The sequence below is a fragment of the Bison bison genome, unplaced genomic scaffold (assembly GCF_000754665.1).
Source record: "Bison bison bison isolate TAMUID 2011002044 unplaced genomic scaffold, Bison_UMD1.0 scf7180017864330, whole genome shotgun sequence".
NCBI lineage: Eukaryota > Metazoa > Chordata > Mammalia > Artiodactyla > Bovidae > Bison > Bison bison.
The window spans coordinates 7,367,606-7,381,762 of NW_011494902.1; the positions used below are offsets into that span (position 1 = coordinate 7,367,606).

Consider the following 14,157-nt stretch of genomic DNA (forward strand, 5'->3'; position numbering starts at 1 on the left):
CCCACACTGCTCGGGCTCTAGGTGTTCCGCCGGGAACAATCCGAGGCTGGCCCTGGGTTGCATGTACCTCCCAGGTCCAAGCCGCTCAGGTTCAGGCACTCGGGTAGTCCTCAGAAGCGCAGACTCAGTTGGGCCTGAGTTTTGTGCTCTTCCCAGGTCCGAGCAGCTCAAGTGATGAGGTGTTTGGCGAGCGCCAATGATGTGACTTATCGCCTCCCCGCCACTCGGTTATCTGGGTGTAAAACCGGCGCACCTTCTCAGGCAGATGTTAACCGTCCAGACCCCCAAAAAGTTTTAGTTAGCAAAGAAGCCTGCTTACAGTTTTATAGATAATGTCTCTCTGGGGCTGCGATTGCCCCCTTCCGGCTCTGGCTGCCTGTCACCGGAGGGGGAAGGTCTGCAGCCGGCTATCTCTGATCAATTCTTTGTTCCGTGCGCGGGCCTGGCGGTGTCTTAGGTTGGGGCTGGCTTTTCGCGTGGTAGATATCCCACAGTCTGGTTTGCTAGCCCAAATTATTTCGCTCAGATAGCGCTCAGGGTATTCAGGCCAGATTCTTACTCTAAGCGATGCAGCCCGCACTGCGCCTCCCTGCCCAGCCCCCGCTTGCTAATCTATGCTTCATATATTTTTAAGGGAATATGGCCGTTAATACAGATCTATCTAGGCTTCTAATTTTCTTATTGTGCCTTGTATCTAAGTTATTTACATAAGTAATAAGAAAACAAATGAGCTTGTAGCAACTAGCATGACATACATATCTAGTTATTTTTAAATGATGATTTTTTTTGAATGATTGCCAAAGATCCAGAGTGTCCTTAATATATAATGCTACAGGAAAAGCAATCAGGTTTTGAAGTGATTGGTAGTTTATTTTTTCCCCAAGAAGGTCATTGATTTGCCCTGTGAGGAGATCATGTAGTGATACCGAGTACCTCTTGGTCTACAGTGTATGAGTCTTCCTTTATAAGCTTACGATAAAACTGGATCACATTTAGTGATTCTTGCCCTGAATGCTTTGTTTAGCCAAAAGCTCAGTTCTGTGCAAGAGCATATGTGATCTGAAGCCAAAAGGGACTAGGGGTAGAATCCAGATCTCTCAACACAGACTCCAGGGCTTTTTTCCATTTTTACCTTTATTAAGATAAGCTATAGTGTGTCTCTGTCGAGAAATGTTAAATGATTTTTACTTTTACTCCTTTAAAAAAAAATGTTAAAACAACAGAAATGTAGTGATTTTTGTGGGATTACAGTGTGTGCACACAGGGATTCCTCTCTGTTTTATTTTATTTTATTTTTTTTTTTTAAGGAGAACTTTGGTGTTGAATGATAAGGCAGCAGTAAGCAGAGGTTTTAAATTCCTGTTTGTGTACAAACCTTCCCCAGCAAGTATTAATGACTTTAGGACTTATCAAATAGAGAAAGAGTTGGTCTTAAAAAGTCTATTTTGTCTGTTCTAATTAAGTTTCCGTATATGTATAATTAAAATTTCTTCCTTACTATTGGTGTTAGAGGATGTTATAGATTTCAAAAGAGGTGCCATAACACTGAAATAAAACCGTGGGACAAAGAAGTTGAAAACTAGCCTAGTCTCTCAGAATAACACCTAGGTAGAATATTGAAGTCTGTGAAGACTGAGTCATAAGTGGAGGACAAATGGATAGCTGCAGCAGTGATGATGAGATGAATGTATTATTGGTATTAATAGCTTTCTAGTCTAATCCTCACACTAGAAATGTGGTCCTCAGTGTGAAATTCCTAGATCAGCACCATCAGCACTACCTGAGACTTGTTAGAAATGTAAATTCTGGGGCCTGACCCAGACCCACTAGACCATTAACCCTGGGATTGGGGCTCAATAATCTGCTTTAACAAGCCTTCCAGGTGATTCTCATGCACAATTAAATTTGAGAATCACTGCCCTAGAGAAATATAAAGCTGTGAGTCTACCATTTGTAATTATGTAAGAGGCTGGAACTACTTATTTGGACCATATCAAGTTACAGATAGTCTGCTTTTGATTTACAGAAACTTCAAATTACCAAATTCTAAAGAAAAGTCACCTTTTATTTTGGGCAGAGAGTTCAGACTGTAAACAATTACTTCACTTAGGCCTCTGTTAATAGCCAAAATAGGAAAAAGTTAAAGGCCCAGGTAAAGTAGACTATGGGGCTTTCCTGGTAGTTCAGATGGTAAAGAATCTGCCTGCAATGCAGGAGACCTGGGATTTGATCCTTGGGTCGAGAAGATCCCCTGGGGAGAAGGAAATGGCTGCCCACTCCAGTGTTCTTGCCTGGAAAACTCTATAGACAGAGCCTGGCAGGCTACAGTCCATGGGGTCACAAAGAATCAGACATGACTGAGCAACTAACATAACAACAACAAAGTAGACTATAAAGTAAAAGGAAGTATTTGCTCAACCCCTGTGGTGGGGACAGGCGGGGAGTAAGGCCCTGTGGAATTTCATCATCGTTAGCTGTAACTCCTGGAGGCCAAAACCCTCCTCCTGCTCTCCCCAGCTCTTTCCTCTTATGTAGGAGTATATATAATCAGGAGGAAAGAAGGGTCTTTCCACCCTTAGCCAGCTTTTTTTTTTCTCTCTCGAGGTTTCAGAATATTTCCATTGCAGTATCCTTTATCACCCCCTGTTCTTGTTCCCCAAAGACTTTTACCAGTACCTGTGTCTAGGTGTGATGCCACTGAGTCTAATCACTCTCCTTAGAGTCACAGTTGTTTCTGTTTCAAAGAGAAGCCTTTCTCTCTGTGTTATATACACTCTAGTGAACTTTAGTAAACTTGAAATAAACTGGTTTAAGTGAATTATAGCTACAAGATGGCTATTCTCTTTTTGCATCTAGGTTTGACTTAACTATTCCATTAATTCCTCAGACCATTTAATTAGTCCCTTCCTTATTTTAAAAAAATAGATTCTAGGCCTTGCACTGCAGAAATGAAAAGAAAAACCTTCATGGATATCATAGTTTAGGTAAATACAAAACTGTGCACCTAAATCTCAGTCATAAAAGACAGTAAATGACGGGGGTATGTGATAAAGGTGGTAGGTATATGTAATGTGAACTGACTATGACAAAATGTGGTCCACTGGAGAAGGGAATGGCAAACCACTTCAGTATTCTTCCTTTGAGAACACCATGAACAGTATGAAAACGCAAAAAGATAGGACACTGAAAGATGAACTCCCCGGGTCACTAAGTGCCCAATATGCTACTGAAGATCAGTGGAGAAATAACTCCAGAAAGAATGAAGAGATGGAGCCAAAGCAAAAACAACACCCAGTTGTGGATATGACTAGTAATGGAAGCAAGGTCCCATGCTGTGAAGAGCAATATTGCACAGGAACCTGGAATGTCAGGTCCATGAATCAAGGCAAATTGGAAGTGGTCAAACAGGAGATGGCAAGAGTGAATGTTGACATTCTAGGAATAAAAGCAAACTAAAATGGACTAGAATGGGTGAATTTAACTCAGATGACCATTATATCTACTACTGTGGGCAGGAATCCCTTAGAAGAAATGGAGTAGCCATCATAGTCAACAAAAGGGCCTGAAATGCAGTACTTGGATGCAGTCTCAAAAACAACAGAATGATCTCTGTTCGTTTCTAAGGCAAACTATTCAATATCACGGTAATCCAAGTCTATGCCCTGACCAATAATGCTGAAGAAGCTGAAGTTGAACGGTTCTATGAAGACCTACAAGACCTTTTAGAACTAACACCCAAAAAAGATGTCCTTTTCATTATAGGGGACTGGAATGCAAAAGTAGGAAGTCAAGAAACACCTGGAGTAACAGGCAAATTTGGCCTTGGAGTACAGAATGAAGCAGGGCAAAGGCTAATAGAGTTTTGCCAAGAGAATGCACTGTCATAGCAAACACCCTCTTCCAACAACGCAAGAGAAGACTACACATGTATATCACCAGATGGTCAACACCGAAATCAGATGGATTATACTCTTTGCAGCCAAAGATGGAGAAGCTCTATACAGTCAGCAAAAAACAAGACCAGGAGCTGACTGTGGCTGAGATCATGAATTCCTTATTGCCAAATTCAGACATAAATTGAAGGAAGTAGGGAAAACCACTAGACCATTCAGGTATGACCTAAATCAAATCCCTTATGATTATACAGTGGAAGTGAGAAATAGATTTAAGGGACTAGATCTGATAGAGTGCCTGATGAACTATGGATGGAGGTTCGTGACATTGTACAGGAGACAGTGATCAAGGCTGTCCCCTAAGAAAAAGAAATGCAAAAAAGCAAAATGGCTGTCTGAGGAGGCCTTACAAATAGCTATGAAAAGAAGAAAAGCCAGAAGCAAAGAAGAAAAGGAAAGATATAACCATTTGAATGCAGAGTTCCAAAGAATAGCAAGGAGAGATAAGAAAGCCTTCCGCAGTGATCAAAGCAAAGAAATAGAGGAAAACAATAGAATGAGAAAGACGAGATCTCTTCAAGAAAATTAGAGATACCAAGGGAACATTTCATGCAAAGATGGGCTCAAAAAAGGACGAAAATCGTATGGACCTAACAGAAGCCGAATATGTTATGAAGAGGTGGCAGGAATACACAGAAGACCTTTACAAAAAAGATCTTCACAACCCAGATAATCACGATGGTGTGATCATTCACCTAGAGCCAGACATCCTGGAATGTGAAGTCAAGTGGCCTTAGAAAGCATCGCTATGAACAAAGCTAATGGAAGTGATGGAATTCCAACTGAGCTATTTCAAATCCTGAAAGATGATGCTGTGAAAGTGCTGCACTCAATATGCCAGCAAATTTGGAAAACTCAGCAGTGGCCACAGGACTGGAAAAGGTCAGTTTTCATTCCAATCCCAAAGAAAGGCAATGCCAAAAAATGTTCAAATTACTGCACAGTTGCACTCATCTCACATGCTAGTAAAGTAATGCTCAAAATTCTCCAAGCTAGGCTTCAGCAATATGTGAAGTGTGAACTTCCAGATGTTCAAGCTGATTTTAGAAAAGACAGAGGAACCAGAGATCAAATTGCCAACATCTACTGGATCATCGAAAAAGCACAAGCATTCCAGAAAAACATCTATTTCTGCTTTATTGACTATGCCAAAGCTTTTGACTGTGTGGATCACCACAAATGGTGGAAAATTCAGAAAGAGATGGGAATACCAGACCACCTTACCTGCCTCCTGAGAAATCTGTATGCTGTTCAGGAAGCAACAGTTAGAACTGGACATGGAACAACTGACGGGTTCCAAATAGGGAAAGGGATATGTCAAGGCTGTATATTGTCACCCTGCTTAATCATCTTATATGCAGAGTACATCATGTGAAAGGCCAGGCTGGCTGAAGCACAAGCTGAAATCAAGATTGCCAGGAGAAATATCAATAACCTAATATATGCAGATGACACCATCGTTATGGTAGAAAGTGAAGAAGAATCAAAGAGCCTCTTGATTGAAGTGAAAGAGGACAGTGAAAAAGTTGGCTTAAAGCTCAACATTCAAAAAACTAAGATCATGGCATCTGGCCCCAGCACTTCATGGCAAATAGATGGGGAAACAGTGGCAGACTTTATTTTTTGGGCTCCAGAATCACTACAGATGGTGACTGCATCCATGAAATTAAAAGATGCCTACTCCTTGGAAGAAAAGTTATGACCAACCTAGACAGCATATTAAAAAGCAGAGACGTTACTTTGTCAACAAAGGTCCATCTAGTCAAGGCTATGGTTTTTCTAGTAGTCATGTATGTATGTGAGAGTTGGACCATAAAGAAAGCTGAGTGCTTAAGAATTGATGCTTTTGAACTATGGTGCTGGAGAAGACGCTTGGAGTCCCTTGGACTGCAGGGAGATCCAGCCAGTCTATCCTAAAGAAAATCAGTCCTGAATATTCATTTGAAGGACTGATGTTGAAGCTGAAACTCCAATAGTTTGGCCACCTGTTGTGAAGAGCTGACTCATTTGTAATGACCCTGATGCTGGGAAATATTGAAGGCAGGAGGAGAAGGGAATAATGACAGAGGATGAGATGGGTGGATGGCATCACCTACTCAATGGACATGAGTTTGAGTAAACTCCAGGAGTTGGTGATGGACAGCAAGGCCTGGCGTACTGCAGTCCATGGGGTCGCAAAGAGTAGTACACGACTGAACTGAACTGACTGGCAAACCAATTTCAGTTTTCTAAATGGGCTGCTGCTGCTAAGTTGCTTCAGTCGTGTCCGACTCTCTGCGACCCCATAGACGACAGCCCACCAGGCTTCCCCGTCCCTGGGATTCTCCAGGCAAGAACACTGGAGTGGGTTGCCATTCTAAGTGGGCATATCATGTTAAATACTCCCCCCCCCAACCAAGCTTATAATACTTCTTAAAAGTAAGTGTCATGATTATATTGAGGTTCATTTTACATTAAGAGTAAAAAGAATAGGAAGCTACCTTCCCACTCCCAGTTCTACTTCCCACTGTTTTTCTATAACTGTAATTTCTCTTACTTTATTTACAGGCCAGTTCTAAAACTTTTAAACCCAGATATTTATAATGTGATAATATAAATATTTACTATAGAACAAAGTTGAATGGCCTCACAGAATGAAATGAAATCCTGTGTACAATGGAAATTTTTCTAAATATCAAATTATAGTGGATTCTTCTAGTTTTTTTTTTTTTTTTTCAGTTTCTTTCTCTTCCAAGACCTATTCAGTTCTATTGTCTTTTCAGTCCCATGATTTTTTTCTTTAGATTCCTTTTTCATTTGGTTAGCGCTGTGGTCTTCAAAAGAAGCATCCACGTAAAGGGATTTCACAAGATCATTTTAGAGGGTGTCAGAATATATTAATAATTAAATTATTTGATTTTATCTGATTATTTTTAATTCTGTATGCTTTGTACATATGTTAGTATAATAATATGTTAATTTGTAAATAGACATGTGTGCTGAGGGCATATGTTTTTTTTTTTTTACTCATCAAGTCATGTCATACAAAAATGTTTAGAGTTCATTGAGTAATTTTCAAAATAGAACGGCAAACTTCAAGTATTTGCTATCTGAAAATGTGCTTTATCCAGCTTGCAAATGAGGGCTACACTTCATTGCAGTGGCTTCTCTTGTCCCAGAGCACAGGCTCTAGGCACATGCGCTCACTGGTTGTAGTTTGCAAGCCCTAGAGCATAGCCTTAGTAGTTACGGCACACAGGCGTTTGCCATGCATCATGTGGAATCCTCTCAGACCAGGGATCAAACCTAATTTCCCTGCTTTGACAGATGGATTCTTAACCACTGGATCACCAGGGAAGCCCTATTTCTGTTACCCCTTGAGGAACACCTGTTAGGTCTCCTTTTGGAATATTGTATCTTTTCTATCTGATCTCCAGCTTCCTAACTTCTCTTATTTCCTATATTCTTTGCATTTTTAGTTTGTCTATTCAAGAATAATTTTTATCAAGAGTAGTTTCCGTCAATTGTAACATTTTATTGTTTATCTTGCCCATTGAATATTTTATCATTTACATTTTTAATTAACAAGAATTATTTTCTGACCATTTTTTCAAAGACGCTTATATTATTTCTGTCTCCTAAATTGTCTCCATTTCTACCATTGTTATTTTGTTCTGTTTTACATTTTTGGACTGTTTCCCAAATGTCTGTTGTGATTTTTCTCCTTTAGTTTCTCTGCTAATCTTTTCCTATCTAATTGATTTTTCTGCTAATTTGTCCCTGTTTATCTACCTTGAACTAGTCAAAATTTCTGATATACCAATATCATCTTTATTTTCCAGTCCTGTTATGACTTCATTGTTTTGTTAAAATGTGTTTTCATCTCATTGGAATGTTGGGAAATAAGAGAGACAGCTAAGTGTGCTCACTTCACTGCCTTGAACTGTGCACTGTTTTCAGGGTTCCATTTTGGCTATAGTATGTGATCCAGATGTCTAGAAATTAGAAAGTTGATAAGGCCATTTATCTATCATATGAGTTTGGAGGACAGTATGAATTACCTTTGCTTTTTGTCTTTTCATTTCTTTGGTTTTGTGTGTGTGTGTGTGTGTGTGTGTGTGTGTGTGTGTGTATGTTTTCTGTTAGTAACATGCTGGAAAGATTGTCTTTAAGAATTTAGTATAAGCTTAGGCTTGAATGCAGCCTAGGCAGGCATTGCCAAATTTTAGCATTATAATCCTGGGCAAATTACGTAAACCTTTTTGTACTCTATTTTACTCGCCCGTAACATTGGCAGAAACAGTGATTACCCTCCTCATAGAGTTATTTTGGGAGTCAAATTAGACAAATACTTAAGCCTGGCATATATCAAGAAAAAGCCTCTACAAAATATTTATTCTTGATATTATTAGATTGCTTTCTATTCAGGAAAAAGTTACACATTTTAGATAGCCCTTTCTACAAAGTGGGCTAATGAAGTGGATTATTATGAAATAAATTTTCACAATGATTCTCTGTATAATACTGAAAATGCATTTGCAGAGAAAACTTCCTCTGATCCATGAGCTATTCCCTCTTAGTAAGTACCTACTGGAATAATAGTAGGATCTTTACATGATTAGGCTCATAGGGAGCTAATAATTAAACACTCAACTAATTGTATCATTTTTCTGTGTGTATACTTCTGTAAAGGTATAATAAAAATGTATATTATTCTGGTCTTCTTGACTGTGTTCATAATTCCACTTCCTTCCCCACTCTCAAACTCTTTAAGTTGTCCCAAAACCCAGCTTCTTCTTGTGACTTAAATGAATCCCCTTTATCATTGACTTACCTGTTTTCTAAACTACAAACCTTGATATCACCCATAATTCCTCAAAACCTTATCATTTATACCTCTGCTCTTCTGACTTCTTAAATCTTAAGTTAGTTTTGCCTGTTTAAAGCTTAGAATGGATTTATACAGCATGTTTGACTTTTTTGGTTTAACTTTAGGAGATTCGTGAGATTCATTCAGGCTGCATGTTGTAATAGATCATTCTCATTGCTGTATATTTCACTATATGAATGTACCACAGTTTATCCATTCTATTACTTATGAACATTTGGGTGGTTTTCAGCTTTTGGCAGTCACAAGTGCTTTATTGCTTTGTCTGTATTTATACCTGAGGCCAATCTATAAGCTGTCTTGTACATATATTTTGAAGAACATGTGAGTGTATGCTTTTGACGTTGTACCTAGGAGTGGAATTGATGGGTTTCAAGGTATTTAGTTATTTAGCTTTAATAGATATTGCAGTTTTCCAAAGTAGCCACAAAGTAAAAATAGGACTATTTATGATTTTTTCTTTCACATTGTATGTCAGTTTTAGAAAGTGATGTTCTTCAGGTGATTTTCTCATTTTATTTAAATTATCAACTAAGTTGGTAGTTAAGTTGATGTAACATTTTCATGATATCTTCATTATCTTTTAGAGCATTATTTTTAGTGTTGTAAATTTGGTTCTGTCTCTTCTGATGGTTAGTCTAACTAAAGCTGTCAATGTTACTACTTTTTTCTAAGAGCCAGCTTTTGGCTTTGTATTTTTTTCTCTTGTACATTTTTTTCCAAGTCACTGGTTCCTGTTCATACCTTTGTTATTCCTTCTACAGTCTTTGGGTTTTTACTTATTTTTTTGTAGCTTTTTTAGATAGAACCTTAAGTCATTGATTTTCAGCCTGCCTTTTCTGATATGTGCACAAAAGGTATAAATTTCCTGAGTATTATAGCTACATCTTTAAAAAGTTTGGACATTTCTTATCTTTAATATTCAGTTCAAACTTTTTTAATTCTCATTGTGATTTCTTTCTTCACCCATAAATTTAGAAAAGTTTCTTTAATTTTTGGAGATACAGGTATTTTCTGGTTATCTTTGCCTTATTGATTTTTAACTTAATCTCACAGCAATTAAGGTTTATACTCTGAATGATTTCAGTGACCAGTATTTGCAAGATTTTCTTTATCCTGCAGTAATATGGTCAGTTTTGGTAAATATTTCCTATGCTATTGAAAGTAAATTTCATTCTTTTGCTTTTGGGTATTACGTCTTGCTCCTTGCCTCTTGCCTTTTTCCGTTCCTTCCACCCTTCATAAATACATATAAATATATGTATATATGGAAGGGACAGAAAATGTATATACATATATATGTATATATATATGCAAACATATATGTATGTTTGCATATTTATATATGTCATTAAGATTGTTCTTTCAGAAGTGAGTTAAAGTCTCCCACTGTGATTATTTTTGAATCAATCATACTGCATACAGACAATTTAGAATTGTTTTCATGATTGACCTTTTTTCACGTTTTATTTTCCTCTTTATGTTCCCTAATGCTTCTTGCTTTAAAATCTCTTTTATCTAATCCTAATATAGCTGTACCTGATGTAAGTTATATATTTTCTCTTTCTTTTTAACCTAGATCTTTTTATACACTTATACAGGCACAACTTTTATTGCATTTTACTTTATTGTGTTTCACAGATAATGTGGGGTTTTTTGGTGTTTTTTTTGGTTTTGTTGTTTTTACAAATTGAAGGTTCATGGCAACCTGGTTTTGACAGATGACTGTTAGCATTTTTAGCAAGAAAATATTTTTAATTAATGTATGGACATTTTTTTTTTAACAGAATACTACTGCACACTTAGTAAGCTACAGTATAGTATAAACATAACTTAGATGCACTGGAAAAGAAAAAAGTTCTGTCAGTCACTTGTCTTATTCACTTTATTGCAGTGGTCTAGAACCCACAATATCTATGAGGGATGCCTATATTGAAGTCTTCTCCAAACAGCAAATACAGTTGACTCCTGAACAAAATGAAGATTAGGGGCACCAACCTCCTAAGCAATTGAAAATTCTCATGTAACTTTATAGTCAGCCCTCCATATGTAGTTCCTTCATATCTATGGTTCTGAATCTGAGGCAAAGCTACTATACACTGTGGCTAGACTCAGCAAATATTCTTAGGAAAAAAGTATCTGTAGACTTGTCGGCTTGGCTTCAGATTATTCCCTCTTCTCTGGAATCTTGGGACCCTCTGTTCTGGTTGCTTGAGTAGCTCTTAACTCCCTCTAAATAGATAGTTACTTTATTTGTATCCAGGTTTTTCTGCTACATAGCATAACTTAGTTCTCTTGCAAGCTATTTCGTTATACTCAGAGGTAGAAGACCCCATGATAGCCTCTAAGTACTTTTTGTATACATTAAATTATCTTGGTTATTACCAGTCTTAACCACCACTGCCTAAATTATCTTCAGCTGTCACCTGTGAAGTTTTCCTTGCTCTGTGTCTGTTCTAGTAATCACATTATGCTAAGTGTAAGTACTTCACCAACCATTGGGAAATGAGGTACTATAAACTTTTAATAGGTAAAAGAAAGAACCAGTATCTGTAAGATTACAGAATTCATGACAAAGCAATGATTCACATCAGTCTTAGAATAGAACTCTTGCTATTAAAATCTCTGCTATAGTTGTGGTCTTCTATAATTTGTTTGCTTCCTTTAGAACCCAGCTCAGGGACCACATCCTCCTGTCCTGAAGGTGCTCCATTATTACTCTATACCTTCCTCTATCATATTACCATATTGAAAGTAATCGCACATGTACCTGTCTCTCCTACTGTATTATAGTCTTCTCCAAAACAAGGACTGCATGTTATTCATCTTTGTAGTACTTCCAAGTTCAACAACTAATCCCATTAGTCTGGAAGCTTGATAGCTAACACACGTAGGAATACTACACAGTTGTTGAAAATGACTCTCTTGAGGGTTTTTAAAAATAATCCTAATAAACTAAAGTACTTTATTCTCTAATAGTGGCTAATTTAGTCTCCATAGTTATAGAAGAGACTAATTTCATGTGACTTGCTTTGTGATAAGTGTTTTATTGTGGTGGTATGGAACTGAATCCTTAATATCTTGAGCTATGCCTATGTATGCTAGTTAAAGTGAGGTCCTTAAAGGCATATTCTTTTTTTTTTTTTTTCCTCTAATTTAACTTTATTTTTAAACTTTACATAATTGTATTAGTTTTGCCAAATATCAAAATGAATCCGCCACAGGTATACATGTGTTCCCCATCCCGAACCCTCCTCCCTCCTCCCTCCCCATACCATCCCTCTGGGCCGTCCCAGTGCACCAGCCCCAAGCATCCAGCATCATGCATCGAACCTGGACTGGCGACTCGTTTCCTACATGATATTTTACATGTTTCATTGCCAATCTCCCAAATCTTCCCACCCTCTCCCTTTCCCACAGAGTCCATAAGACTGTTCTATTCTTATCTTTTCCCATAGTTGTTAATACTTGTCTCAAGATAAATTTCTAGGATGAATCTGACCAAAAAAAATTTCCCTTGATATTAGCTATAAAATTGTCCTAGAAAAGATTTGCCAGTAACATTTATATGCTTCCCTGTAGTTTTCCTGGCTGTATGAATTAATAGTTTAAAAAAATCTTGGACTATACTATAGTGAAAAATGGTATGGGTTTTTTTTTTATACTCTACTGATTACAAATGAATTACAAATTATAAATTCAACTCTCCCTCCCACCCTGCTTTTAGCTATTTTCCTGCAAATTGTTTCTTCATCTTTTCCTGAATTTTTTTTGAAATAATTCTTGGTTGACAACCATCTAATTGGTTCTCATGGACATCAAATAACACATAGGCATTTTTATACTTTTAAAACTAGTAGCTTATTAGTAGTATCATTTCCTTTCCTTTTTTCCAGAAATTTTACCATTAAAAAATGAGAAAGGAGGTTATTAAAATGTTACATATATTCTCACAAGAAATGTATGAGAGTGCCTATCCTTAAACTCTAACCATTTTTTTTTTTTGATTATTACGATAATGCTGGGTTAAAACATGGCTTCTTAATTTAGTTTTAATTTGTACTACTATAATTATGAGTGAAGTTCTTTTTCTGTGAATTAATTTGTATTCTTTTTTCTTTCTAATTTTTAGGAAATCATTAAATATTAGGGAAATTACCCCCTTTTTGTGCTCTATACATTGCAAATACTTTTGTTGGTTTGTTGATTTCAAGATTGGTCATGGTGGCTTATTAGCTTGCTTCAGAATCACTGGCAAAAGTATTGACTAGGATCGGGCTCTTTTCACATGGGTAAGTCAATAATCATTGCCCTTTTGGTACATTTATTAACTATGAGTTTTCTTAGAAATATCCAACTCATATTTCTGCTCCTGTTTCTACCTTCAGCCCAGTAGACGACAGTGGTAGTTTTACTAGAATGGGGCTAGCCAGGAAAATCAGAGCTTTGCTGCCGGATGAGGTGGACTTGATCTGGGTCCAGGAGGGGGTGGGAAGACCATGGCTTTGGCAACTGAAAGTAGCAAACTTGGTTTAAAAGAAAGGGGACAAACCAGGTCAAAAAAAAAAAAGAATGAAAAGCCAAACAGGTATCAGCAGCAACTGCACAATATGGTAGAGATAGATACTGCAGTGAAGTCCTAGCAAGTTACTAAGAAGAAAACAGCCATGCATAGAAAAATAAATCATAATGCAGAGTTGCTGCAGTCCAGCTTTAAGCCAAGTATTATGAGATATGCAAAGAAATGGGAAACCATGATACATATTCAGGGAAAAAAGCAGAAGCCAGACATAAAACTACATATTGTACAATTCTGTTTACATGGAATTTCTAGATAACATATAACTATGGGGAGCACATTAGTGGTTCCCTAAATTTGGGGGTGGGAAGGACTTTTGGGGATACTGAAAGTACTCAAACTATATAAATGCACAGCTATATAACTAAACTCACTAAAAATCATTGATCTGTACATTCAAAATGAGTGGATTTTGTGATATGTAAATTATACCACAATAAAACTGTTTAAATGTGGAAGGGGAACCAACATCTTTAAAACAACAGTACTCTTATTAGTGATCTCAGCTCCCTGTTGTGACTGTCAGTCTGCTGTTCTGTTTTCAAACGTAAATAACCAATTGTAGTTTATAAAAGTAATTGAAGACAACTGGAGGTACTTCAATAAGAGAAGTACCTAATTTTTATGTAGAAGTGAATAATTGTTAAAGTGACAGTGTACAATACTCTTAAACTGTGTATTCACTTTTCTTTGAGACACTCTTACTACCTCCAACCATTTATCTCCTCTCTTCTTGCTTCATTAAGGAGCATCTTCAC

At 37.2% G+C, this 14,157-nt stretch overlaps 1 protein-coding gene across 4 annotated transcripts in view; it reads left to right on the forward strand.

Moving 5' to 3' along the window:
• The window catches only part of SPOPL (speckle-type POZ protein-like), a 58,849-nt gene that overhangs the window by 21,944 nt on the left and 22,748 nt on the right, over positions 1–14,157 (forward strand). For 3 of the 4 annotated variants that reach the window (XM_010853676.1, XM_010853677.1, XM_010853679.1), the window contains exon 2: positions 12,953–13,112. The exons of the other annotated variant lie outside the window; for it this stretch is intronic. In XM_010853676.1, the coding sequence (XP_010851978.1) occupies positions 13,109–13,112 (4 nt within the window). In that variant the 5' untranslated portion in view covers positions 12,953–13,108. The remainder of the gene's footprint in view (positions 1–12,952; positions 13,113–14,157) is intronic. 4 annotated transcript variants of the gene reach the window in all.